Here is a 12750-nt window from a genome sequence, read left to right as displayed (position 1 = left end):
TCAGCTCAGGAGTGGGGTGGCAATGGGTGGGCCTGGCTGGTGAGGGGGTCTGACCTGTGTCGCAGCCCCACAGGGAGGGATGCTGGAGCTGTGGCTCTCCACCAGCTCCCTCCCAGCCCACAAGGATGTGAGTCAGGCATGGAGTCGGCCGGGCCACATCCTGCTGCGGCCTCCAGAACAATCCCCATTGTGGAGTGGGAGCAGGGATGGGGATGGGGATGGTGACTTTTGTGCCTCAGCTGGCATCCACCACACTGGCCATGCAGCAGCCCAGCCCTCGAGGCTTTTTTTTTCACCTGAAGTTCTGCTACTCTGTGGGGCTCTGTGGGTGCTAGCAGCACCCTGGGCTAATTCAGGGACCCTCTGAGCTTGGCTAAGGCCTGCAAGGAGGAAATCTTCAGCTGAGGCTGTGGGCTGGCCTGGGTGGCTGTGCAGGGGCAAGTTCTTCAATCAGGGGAGACTGGGCTGACTGTACAAAGCAGAGCAGTGCTGTAGAAGCATCAGGTTTTTTCCATTGCTCTTTTCGAGCTTGGCTTCCTTCATTTTTTTCCTGGTTGCAAAATGTCCCTGGTTTCGTTCCGGTTTGAATTCCCCCTATGCTGCTTTGGTGAAAAATGAGAAGGGCAGAAAGTCTCAGTCAGCTGGAACTAGATGAGCACTGAGGCACTGAGTCCACAGGAGGGGAGCCCTGAAGGAGGCAGCAGCAAATCCTTTGTAAATGGGACCCTTTCCAGGCAATGCCAAGGGGGGGGAGCCAGCACCCTGCCCCTCTGTACTCCCAGCCACCCTCCAGCTCCGTGCTACCCCATGTGGAGGATGCCAAGGGCAGTATCTGGGACCCACTGCCCTGCCAGGCTCTTCCCAGCCATTGTCCTGCTCAGATGCTTCAAGAGACATCCAAACCTCTGGGATATTTGGGGGTTCATGTCTCAGTCACAAGCAAGGGAGGGATCAGGATGCTCCCAGCCTCTGCCACAGGGATCCTGTAGTGCTTTCCCTGTGCCCATGTGGCCAGCTGCTGAGGGAGGAAGAGCCCTGGTGGGGATGTGGACACTTGAGGCAGGAACAAGAGGAATGATGTCCCTCCTCATGAAGGGGAGCCTAGGGGGGGTCCCCAGTGCACAGCTGGGGTCACCCCCACCCTAGGGTGATCCCCATGTGCTTAGTGCCCCCAGGTTTGCCCTCCCAGCAGCCATCCTCCCTCTCCTCCTCCTCTTCCTCCTAGAAAGCAGGCAGCTGCTAGCCCCAGGTAGGCATTAAAGCACATGTCACCTATAGACAGGGGGGACATGGGTGCTACCCTAACCTTACCAGATGACCCCAGAAGGGCTTGGGACATGTCCCCACCACTAACCACCCTCACCCTGTGCCTGCACCAGAGGAAGCAGCCCTGAAGCAGTGGGTGTCCCTTGAAGACCCCCAGTGCCATGGCCCCTCCGGTTACCCCAGCCTGGAAGAGGTTCCTGGCATCTTGGCTACCTGTGGCATTACCATGAAACCGTGCACATGGCTGGTGGTGTGGAAGGGGGCAGTGGCCCTCCCGGGGTCACCCCTTGGGCGGCCTGGGATGTGTTGGGATAATGGTGTCCCAGGCTGCCAGGAGAAGAGCCGATGCTTGGGTACTCAGTGGGGTTTTATTGATGGATGGGTCTGTATGGGGGGTGGGAAAAGTGCGGGGAGCAGAGCCACATCCATAAACAGCTCAAGTTGTGAATGGAAAGAGACGGATTAGGAGCTGGGTGAAAACATGTCACACTGCAGAAAGAAAAATGAGCAGCTGGGCCAGACCAAATTAGTGTCTGATGAAGGACATGGGGCCTGGTGGAAAAAGGATCCCAGGGCCAGTGGTGCTGCTCAGAGGAGGCTGATGGGGAACAGCTGGAGCTGGACACGCACATCTGGTGGAGCTGGGCAAGGGGAGAGGTGGTGGTGCCGATAGTCACCACACCTCTGGCCACCACCCTTGGGGTTCAGGGCCACAGCTCATCCCCCTGATCAGTGCCTGGAGGGGGGCTGACACTTCATTTTCAGGTTGATTCTGGGAGGGGGTGGCAGTACCATGGCCCATCCCAGAGGGATTTACCCAGAGGGGTTCAGGCTCTGTTGTGCCGAGGGGTCCCCAGGTGGAGGAGCCTATGCCTCTATTTTCATACATGTAAATAAGCAATCAACATAACGAGGGTGAATGCAAACCAGGCTTTCAGTTTGCAACTAAGGCCTATTTTTAACCTTGGAAAAAGGTTTCAGCAGGAAGCTGCAGGCCTGGCTCTGGTACCTGTGACCACATCCAGCTGTGTGCGTGCTTGCACCCATCCCTTGCCCCAGAGCACTGCTGACCCCTTGGTGCTCACCATGCTCCACTCCCATCACGCAGGGAAGCAGAAATCTCACATCTTTGTGGACAGATGAACACTATGACATCACACCCTGGCTTGCAGTAGCCTTTTTGGGTGGCCCTCCCACCCAACGAGCCCCCGGGTCCTGCTTCAAGCTGAGGTGTGTGCCCAGGGAACCCCCCTAGCACCCCGGGGGTGAAGCTCCATGGTTAAACATGAGGAGTATATTTAGACAGCATCAATTTAAGTTTGCACATCAACCTTATAAATATGAAAGCCCATCTTGGCAAGATGTTTAAGATACCTCATCAGCCCTTGGAAAATATGCAGGAATATTAATTAGCCAGATTTGGGTATTATCTTGTAATGAATAAATGAAGAGACTTGCTGCCTAGGATGAATCACTGGTGGCTCATTGGGTTTTTGGGTTTTGTTATTTTGTCAGATTTTTTTTTCCCCAAAAAAGCAGGTTTCTAAGGTAGTGCAGTCTTTTTAACCCAAGGCCCATGGAGGGGCTCAGGGGATGCAGCCATACCAGGGATGTGCAGGTCAGGACACCCCAGGGTGCCCTATAGATAGAGGGGCTCCAGTGGCCAGTGTTTCACACCCTTTGTTTTGCCCCAGGTGGCTGCAGTGCCTCTGGAGACAGAGGGACAGGGACAGGGCTGGAGCCCTTTGGCAGCCTGAGGCCCAGGATGGAGACAAGAAGTGCAGCTTTAATTTTTTAAAAACTTGGTTTTGGCTTCTTCCATTTCACCCTCCATCTTCTCCTTCTGCCCTCTTGCTCCATTTCCCCAGCTGCTTTACTCCTTCCAGCTGTGCCAGGATGGGAACTTCCTGGTTGCTGTAGAAACACAGATGAAGGACACACTTTGAACAAAAATGCCAAACACGAAATGGCTTTGTGTGTGCCCAGACAGTGCTGTGCTGCACCAGGATGCAGTGACTTCATGGCCCTTCATATGGGGCACCTGTACAGCTTGGGGTGAGGTGGGGCTGCAGGGCTGGTGGAGGCCCCAAAACTTCACCTTGAGCAGCAAGCAGAGGCTGGGGTTTCTCAGGAAAAGGGCTTTGAAGGTCTCCATCACCCACAGAGCACACAATGTATCGCTGCACCCAGGGATGCAGCAGCCAGTTGGGTTTTGCCAACCTCCCCAGCTCTGGCACCCTGGGCACCATCTCCTCACATGGCCTTAAACTGAGGCACCCTTGGGCCCCCAGGGGCCATCACCACCTGGTTTACAAGATGCTGGCATCGCAGAGCAGTTTCCAGGTGGTGGGAAGAGGCTCAGGGCCCAGCTGGAGGTGGCAGAGGGTGGGGAGAACAGCACAAGCCTCCAGGTCCAGGTTGGATGGCTGAGCTGATGGGCCAGGCAGCAGAGCCACATCCCACGGGCACAGGGAAGGGGTGGCAGAGGAGACTGGTTGGGATGGACTGATGCCCTGGGAAGTGTCAGCCCGACCCTGTGCCTCAGCCCCCCTGGCGCGTGGCGGGGCCGGGGCGGCGCGTGGGTGCGGGGCGCTGCCGGCTGCCGGAGCTGCCATTGTTTGCCTTCAATCAAGATGTTTCAGGCAGAATCAAAAGCACCAACTGGGGAAATCATCATCACAAAAAATCTTGCGCCTGCAAAATAGGTCAAGTAAGACTCCAAAGAGAGAGAGCGTCTGATCTGCATTGCAAGGAAGAATAGCAACAGCTGTGATCTCCAGTATATATGGATGGGCTGGGGGGGGGATAAATATATATATCCATGCATATGTATAACCGCTTACAGCTGTTGGGCCGTATGTTCATTAGGGCCAACTGTTTTGGAGGCAGAGGGATCAGCACTAATCGGGAAAGGGAGTTTATCATCACATTCAGAGGCAAAAGTGTCAGGAGCAACTGCAGCCCCCCCGCCCCACAGCCCGCACCAGCTGTGCCATGCTGAATGCGCCCGATTCAGCGTCCCCCCCGCCAGCCCCCGTGGGGTGTGAGAGCTGAAGCTCCTGCCCTGGCTCCAAAAGTGGGCATGAGCTGTGGCCTGAGTCCCCTGCCTGGTCTCAGACCCAAGTGCTGGCCCCAGGAGTGTGGGTTTCCATGTCTCAGTTTCCCCATTCCCCCAGACCAGGTGCCCATGCCCACGCCACCTTCCCGGCCCCCCATGGTGTAGCTCCTTGGGTTATCCCTGCCTAGTGCTGGCCTCACAGGTGCCAGCTGTAAAAATTACCTCAAAATACACATAAATCCTCCTGCTTGACATCGGGGAGAGTGATGGAGCCAGGGCAGGACAGCTGGTTCAGCCACCCCAAGATGCTGGCTTTGCCTGGTCGGTTGGGACCCAGCTGTCACAGGGTGGGGAAAACACAGTGTCCCCAGCTCATGAGCAATGGTCTAGACACAGGGAGATCTTCTGTTCCCAGCAGTTTCCTCCTCAGCACCCTAAGCCCCTGCCAGTTTTCTTCCTACAGCCAAAAAAGCATTAAAGCTGGAAGGCTTTGTCTGCCATCGGTAGCACAAAATAAAGGTTGCAAAAGCCAAGCAGCAAGGACAACTTCTATTTAAAAATACCTCTCATCCAAATGATATATTTGCTGGGCGTTCCTGCCAGCTCCTAATGCAGCTCAGACCTGGAGCCTCACCTACCTGACAGCTCCCCTTCCTCATAGGATTATTTATTTGGGGCTGTTTTTCGCTGCCTGGCCCTGCCGCCCATGGGGGCTGCAGCTCAGAGCTGCATAGTCACAGCACGTTGCAAGCAGAGGGGCTCCTTCCAACCCTTCCTCTTCCAACTGAGATTTTTTTTTTTTCCTTTTCCCATTAAATAGGATATAGATATTCATCTCAGTCAGCCAGTTAAATAGGAAGCATAGAGGGGGCAACCCCCTCCCCCCCCACGCTGTTCCCAGCAAGCCTTTGACGGCGTCCCCCAGCTTGACTGCAGCTTTACAGGAGTTTTGCTTCCAGTCAGTGTTGGGAAGGGAAATAAGTGAACAGATTGTAATAAAAAAATCCAACAAGCCTGAATTCAGCCAACTGAGCCCAAAGCTGCAATTTAGCCAGGAGCCAATCACAAGGCTGTGGTGCGAGCTTGCTTCCACTTAAACAAAACAAAATAAAAGAAAATTTTAAAAGCTTCAGCTCTGGGTGGGTGCCCAGGTAGGTAGGCAATGCAGCTGGAGCACTATGGCCATTGGTCCAGCTTGCCCTTTACTGACTCGTGCCCTGCCAGGGCCAGGGATGCCCACGGGATAAGAATGCAAAGGCTGAAATCTCCAGCTCCGCAGCCCCAGACAATTTCTCTGCACTGATAAAGGCAGCCATCCAGGGGCTGCGAGACCATAAACAACAGGGAAATGCTGGTGGAAGAGGAACAAAAATCTCAGTGTTTATTTCTCCTTCAGGCTATGGATGATTTTTTTTTTTTTTTTTTTTTTTTTTTTTTACCCTCCCTGCATCCAATCCACTCTGTTCCTTGTCCTTTTGGGAGCACTAAATTCATCATGTGAATGTAAAGCGGGGTTTGTGCGGGGAAGGGAGCTGCGGTTTGCTGGAGCAGACACATGCAAGGTCACACGCAGCCTCGCCATAAATTACAGCGTGTCCCACCGTAAACAGCAACAGGAGAGGGGAAGCGCGGCGGCTTCGGGGGCAGGGGCCGCAGGGGCCGATTCATAACGTCGTGACAAGTCAAACAGCTCTCGGGGTGTTCACTTGCCAGAGAAATATTTTTCACATCCAATCCATTAGGCAAACAAGATGAAAAAGTATTTCCTACTTTGCTGAAAAAATACCAGGACTCAGTATAAAGCATGCCTTAAAAAAAAAAAAAAAAAAAAAAAAAAAAAAAAAAAGAGAGAGAAAAGAAATTAAGTGTGACCATCTGTAATGTTTTTTTCCAGCGGCTCTGACAGCCTTCCAGGCATCCTGGCCGTGCACAGAGGGAGCTGATGCTTTAAAGAGCTCTAACAGTTTCTCACTTTTTGGCCTGTCACACTGTTGCAGGAACAGTAATGAGTCAAATTATTTGGAAAGAAACGACTCCAGAATTTGCTTTCTCCCCTTGAAACCCCCTCCAAACCTCGCTCCACTGAACCAAACCCAAAGCAGCAAATATTTGCTGCTTTTCTTCCTCCCCTTCCCTTTTCCTGTCAGGTTGGTGGGGAACGTGTTTCATGACACTTCTTTTTTTTTTTTTTTTTAACCTACAGAATGATTTTTGAAACAAGAAGATCCTCTCAAAGTTTGCCTTTCTTGCTGGCTGGCTTTTCTGATAGTTTTGTGAAAACTGATAGGTTTCTTTAAGTGAAAATCCAAAGAGAAAAAGCTTCTTCCAACAGACTTGACTGCTTCTGGTACCGGTGACTGTCTCTGATGGGGAGACAAAGGGGAGTGGTCAAAAAGCAGCTCCGCAGACTGACCGGCGTCTCCTTGGGAAGGCACAGTCCTCGTCTTGACCACTGGAAAAATGAGCCTGCCAAAGAGAAAGGATCACCCCCAAACACGAGTTGTCTTTCTACTAAATTTTAATTTATTTCCTTTTTTTTTTTTTTTTTTTTTTTTGACAAAGACATCTAAATTATACACTGAGTAACAACATGACCAGATATTGCAAATACCCCTTTTCGGTGAAATTCAAAAAGGGAACATAAAAGAAAGAGCTTGTGTGGACCCAGCTGGCCCAGGGAATGCAACAGCCACCACCTTTTGCTTTTGCAGAAGAAAGAGCCCTGTGGGGCAGGGGGCAAGTTTGAGTGGGCTGGTCTCATCCCAGCACACTTAATAAAAAAAGTTTGGTGATCAGTTCTATTTTCGACAGACAAAAAGGTCATTAATGTACAAGAAGCAGTGCTGGTAGAAGGAAAAATGGGAGAAGGTTGCATGAGGCTTTGGCAAGCATTCTCCAGGGCAAGGAGACACACTGCATCAGAACTGCAGCAAGGGAGCAAGGCTGCAGCCATAGGAGGACATGAATCCCCATGCCCAGTGCTTGTCATTGGAGCAGGGGTTTGGACCCACCTTTCCTGATGTGCCTATGAGGAATTTCACTTTTCCATCATCAACCCTCCAGAGAATGCAAAGAGGCAAGAGAGGGATTTCTCATTTATTGTGAAGGTAAAAAACAGATTTAAGGATGTGAAAGTGGATCAGGACAAACTCTGCACAGGAGAGGAATTAACCCCTGCAACAAACTTCTTGAGGCCTATGGTGGTCTCTCTGTCACTCTGAGCCTTTAAATCAAGGCTGGATGTTTTCCTACCAGAGGTGCTCTAATCCAACCACAAGTCACTGTGCTGGCAGAGTGGCATTTCATGGGTTGTGTTATGCAGGAGGTCAGGAGAGAGGAACATAATGGTCCCTTCTGGCTTTAAAACCCTCTGAATTGACGCGACGTGTGGCAAAGCTCCACCCATACCAATGAGGTGGTTTGCTTTCCCTGAATCTCACTTAAAGGAGGGCAAAGCAGACAGAGTTGGAAGGACAAAGCCTCGTGCATGCAATTACCATAAACCAAACAGGAGCTGAAGGGCTGAGAGAGGGGCAGGGGTTCCACTGAACAGTGATTTGGCTGGCCCCAGCCAGTTTTACAGGTGGTATTTAGCCAAGCATTACCAAGGGAGAAGATGTAAATACATTCAGATAAGGAGCAGCAAGTGAACAGAACCTCAAATCCTTTTACATTGTCACCAGAGCACACACAGAGAGATGTTTACAATACAAGGAGCATTTACAGCCATCACTGCAGGGTGACTTACCTAAGTCATGGTCATTTTAACCTTCCACTTCCATCCTCCCAGCATGACTTGCTCTATCACAGTCTTCCTCTCTAACTACCTGGCACAGTTACACCAAATTGATCTACTGGATTACAGATGAAACTCTGGCTGGTGCAGATGCACGCAACCAATACGTGTAGTTACACACAAATATAAGGAATGAGCCAGCAAATACTTCTGGATCCTGAGTTCAGTAAGGTAATTTTTTCCTTTCAAACTGGAAAGATGAGAAAATCAGTATATTTTACACAGATTTCCAAGTATCACCTTGTGATTCCAAAAAAAACCCCAAAACCGTATTACCTTCCTAGATGCTTTTTGGCCCCAGAAAGCTAACTGTGACACAAGATGGGGTGTCACATGGTTAAGTTTGCCACTGGTAAAAAAGTAGGGAGCAGGGAAGCACCAACTCAATTCCCTTTCAAGTGAGAATGATGAACACCCAAGCACCCAAGGAGACTCTGCTCTGTCCTCCCTGGGCCAGAGGAAGGGTACCCAAGCAATTAGCTCTGCACCTGATATGCAGTGTGGGCAAATTCAAAGCTCAGGTGTATCTGCCATTAAGCAAGGACATAGCATGCTTTTAGTAAAGGGCTTCAAGTCTTGCATCAGATAAATGAATTAATTGCAAGGAAAAGATGATGCTGGAATTAATTTCTCCTCCTTGGGCTGACCCAGGAACACATGGTGCCCAGAGTCCTGAGGTTCCTGATAAGCCATTGCAGGTGGGGATTCACTGAACGAGCTATGTTTAAATTAACATCTCTCCTCATGACTCTTTGCTCAATTCATGCAAAGCGGGAGCCGTGTCACTTTGTGTCATTAGTGATTGCTTAACAGCTCACTTGAGCTTTCTCTTCCCCCCCTCCACCCTCCCCTCCTCCCAGTTGTTCGGTTTTAAAGCAAGGCTGTGCTACTTCGGCATGCATGTCCTGCCCCAGTGCCGGAGACAGATGCACTCCGAGGGTGCTGACTCACGGACGCAGGCAGATTAAAGTTGGATTGCTACAGCAGTTGCTGTCGCAGCTGTCCCTCTGCCCCCAGCCACAGCAAAGGCAGATGAACTACACACAGATGTACGTGTAGATCAACCCCTGAACCGCTACTGCAGATCCTGATGTATGGGGGGACCCGGGATCAGCCCCAGATTATTTTAATCTGCTGGGCTGTATTGTAACATGTAGGTGGTCAGGGACTGCTTCAAGTACAGTGCAGATGTTTCTGCCGTGAGGTGGAGACGTCCAGGGGAAGGGAGGAGCAAAGATCTGGGCGCTCCAGGGGTGTCAGCCGTCTGCCTGGGTCCATGAGTCAACTCGCTGACGCGTGGTAAAGCCACATGCTGTAGTACAGGCAGCTCTCCCCACGCTGCCCGCCGGTCCGTATCCAGGAGGTGGAAGGGGTAATACAGTCCCCTAGTTATTCTCTGGCCTTTTTTAGGCAGGCAGCAAACAAAGCTGGCAAGCAGGGCAGTGGGATTATTTTGCCATCTGTGCATTAGAAACTGGCCCAGGAGTCACCAAGCTCACTTCATGCAGGACATGGCTGCTTGGCTGTGCTAATGACTCCTGCTCACTGTCAGCTGGGGCTGGATTTGAATCGGATATGGGAAACACATTCTCTTTCCTATTTCAGCAACTGCGTTGTTTCAGAGCAAAGCCAGTTTGGGGAAGAATGAATCCTCGTTTTAAAGAGTGCTTCCCATCTGCTGTTCACCAGGCTCCTCATCCTCCACCAGGGCAATCTGCAGCCCACACTGGGCTGGGGCACCTCAGGGACCACCATGGGGCAGTCCCCTGAGTCTTCCATTGGACTAGGCACAGCCTGCTGAGGAAGAGGGGTGGGAGTATATTTCTTGCACATTTCAAAAAGGAAACCTGGGACCCAGTATCTCATTCTAGAAAGTAATCATGGACTTAATTGCATTTTGCTGCAGAGTTGCCTTAACAGCAAGGGAAAATCAACAGGGATTGTTCAACATCAAGACTAATCTCACATATGGAACTTACTGAACATAGGAACCACATTTTTTTGCTGGCTCAAGGTGAAATGCTGGGTTAAATTCTCCTTCAGCTGCAGGAAAAGCCCTACGCATGCTCATCCTGCATTATTTTAACTGTAAAGAGCTTCAATTATACACATATAACCCTTCTCTCCCTTCTACAGTAGTGTCGCAATGCAACAGTACCTTGTTATGATCAAACTCCTCTTTTATGGCTATAGGAATATGTGGAATTCTTCTATCCTTATTACACAAATGACTCCTTAGCAGCTTTATTTTAAAAAACTACCCACAATTGGTAACACAACCGCATTTTATGTCACTGAGGGGAAGCTGTGACTGACACCTCAGCATGCCCTCAGCAATTGCAAACCCTCATATATAGGGCAGGTCCTATGCATCTAAGCAACTACAGTAACTCACCACTCCCTCTGCTCCACACTGAATCAGTCTTGCTTCTGCTTACAGACTTGCTTACTAATCAGACATTTAATACTATTTATGCATAGGAAGGAAATATATAATTCCTTTATTGGGATAAAAAAAATATACTAACGAGCAGGTCAAATTCCAAATCCAGCAGCAGCCTTTAACTGATGTTGTTCCCTTTTTTTTTTTTTCTCTCTCTCTGTCTCTCTTTTTTTTTTTTTTTCTTTTAACAGCTGTAGCTGTGCACAGATGGAAAAACATTTGGTCAGAAAGCAGTAAATTAGTGTTTTCAGGCTAGAATTCTGCTCCCACCGCTCCTCCATTTCCATGCAGCTCAGAACGCTTTATTTCTTCTTAGCATTGACATTTTTGCACACCCAATTCATGCCATCCTTCAGACAGAGAAAGGTAATATTAGTCAAGTTAAGAGAAAAGGAATCCCCGAATCCCACCCTACCACCATTATGCAAAAACCATGTTCTGCTTCCTCATCTATCCCCCACATGCCCCCTGCCCCCAAAAATGCCATGGGTAAAAACCCAAGTGCTTCATTGCTCAGTAGATATTGCCACACAGATGTTATTAAGTCTTTCATCTGACCATAGAAAGTATCATTGTCTCATCCACAGGGTTGGACCAGGTGATCCTTGAGATCCTTTCCAACCTGACAGTCTATGACTATGATCATGTTGCTATGTACAGGTCCTTCACGGAAGGACCACTTTGAAGTCAAGGTATGTCAGTGTCAGATGAAGGCTCAGTTCCAGATTCAGCTACTCATGATTTGTGTAACCTTGGGCAAATCATCTTACGTTTGAGACCATGAATTTTAGGGGGGCTGTTTGTTATACAGTCAGCTCTCTCTAAAGAATACAGTTCTAATTCTCTGCTCAGTGGTAAGCCTTGAAATCCAGATACATGAAAGCCACTACAATAACTGGATTTGGACCCTTCTGTCTGTTCTTCAGGCTATCCCCAGAAAATGGGTCCTGAGGGGTCCCACAGGGGTTCAGTGAGAATAGATGCGGTCACATTTTAAGAGGATGATATACTCTTTAGTGTATTCCCATAAAAATGTGTGCATGACATCTCTGACCACAGCAAGCAGGATGGTAGCACTTGTGTTGTGAATACCTGAGTCATGAGTTGATTACAGAGATCTCAAATAGGATACGCTGTTGAAGGGCAAAGAGACATTTTATCTGTGCCTGTCACTTAGCTGTTGAGAGGAACACAGAATGGAGAGCAAGATGCACAATCTCCTCACATTTGTGTCCCATCAAATCCATTACCTCTTCCCTGCCTACAAGGTATCTCTGCTGACAGGGAGGCTCAAGGAAGAAATAAGTCAGGCAGAAATAAGTCATATCGAAACATCTTTGTGTTTTGATACTGGGCAAATGCCATCCTTGAGATCTGGAGGGAAGGGGGGACTTCACTGCATTATCTTTAGTGGTAATTGTAGAGAGAACCACAGGTCCTCAGGTGTCGCCGATAATGAACTGGGAGCTTAGGCCCAGGTGTGCCCAATAATTAGGGCCTGCCCCAGCCGGAAATGGGCGGGGCTGAAGGGCAAAATAAAAGGCATGCTCCCAGAAGCAGTCAAGAGATGAAGATGCCTGAGGAGAGGGATGGCAAGAGAGCTCCGGAGAAGAGCCACGTCCCCGAGAGAAGGCTCGCCGCAACAGGTAATTTTTTGATCCTTAAAATGATAGTGAGACTCCAAGAAAGACCAGAGCCTTTGGGCCAGCATCACTGCTAGCCCTGTGGTAGCCAGCAGTATCTCTGTCTTCCTGTGCCCTTGTCCTCAAAGTGCCAAAAGGCTGCCAAAGACCTCAGCTGCCCTAAGGACATGATGGCCAAAGGCAGAGCACGGCAGGCCCTTAGGGTGAACAGAGACCCACTCCAATGCCTCCATGTTGCCCCTCAGCCACAAAGGTGCTTGTCACGTTGGAGGGGAGCTAAAGAGTTAAGAAAGAAGAGAGGGAGTCCTCAGGGCTTAATCAGAAGCAGAGAGGTTCTCACTTGAAAATACCAATTCACCTTGATAGCTGCGCTATGTGACACTTCTTATCTGAAGGGGAGCAGCAACTTCTGAAATCAGCCCTTGTTGCTGTGTTAAATAAAGAATAAGCAAGCCCAGCTTGTGCTGGGGTGCACATGGGGCCCTGCACCAATAACACTCCTAACTCTAACCTTGGGGAGGGTTGATGTCTCCGGTTTCATTTA

At 49.9% G+C, this 12750-nt stretch overlaps 2 protein-coding genes across 6 annotated transcripts in view; both read right to left on the bottom strand.

Moving 5' to 3' along the window:
* Window positions 1–12750, bottom strand: part of C7H10orf95 (chromosome 7 C10orf95 homolog) — a 237984-nt gene that overhangs the window by 177107 nt on the left and 48127 nt on the right. The gene's annotated exons all lie outside the window — the stretch shown is intronic.
* ARL3 (ARF like GTPase 3) overlaps window positions 5682–12750 on the bottom strand; it is a 31192-nt gene continuing 24123 nt past the window's right edge. The window contains exon 6 of one of the 3 annotated variants that reach the window (XM_071748386.1): window positions 5682–6687. In XM_071748386.1, the coding sequence (XP_071604487.1) occupies window positions 6517–6687 (171 nt within the window). In that variant the 3' untranslated portion in view covers window positions 5682–6516. The other 2 variants (XM_071748388.1, XM_071748389.1) reach the window with 2 other exon arrangements.

Source organism: Heliangelus exortis, chromosome 7, assembly GCF_036169615.1.
Source record: "Heliangelus exortis chromosome 7, bHelExo1.hap1, whole genome shotgun sequence".
Classification (NCBI taxonomy): Eukaryota; Metazoa; Chordata; class Aves; order Apodiformes; family Trochilidae; genus Heliangelus; species Heliangelus exortis.
Note: the sequence above shows the minus strand (reverse complement) of the source record. Positions and strands in the feature narration are given on the sequence as shown.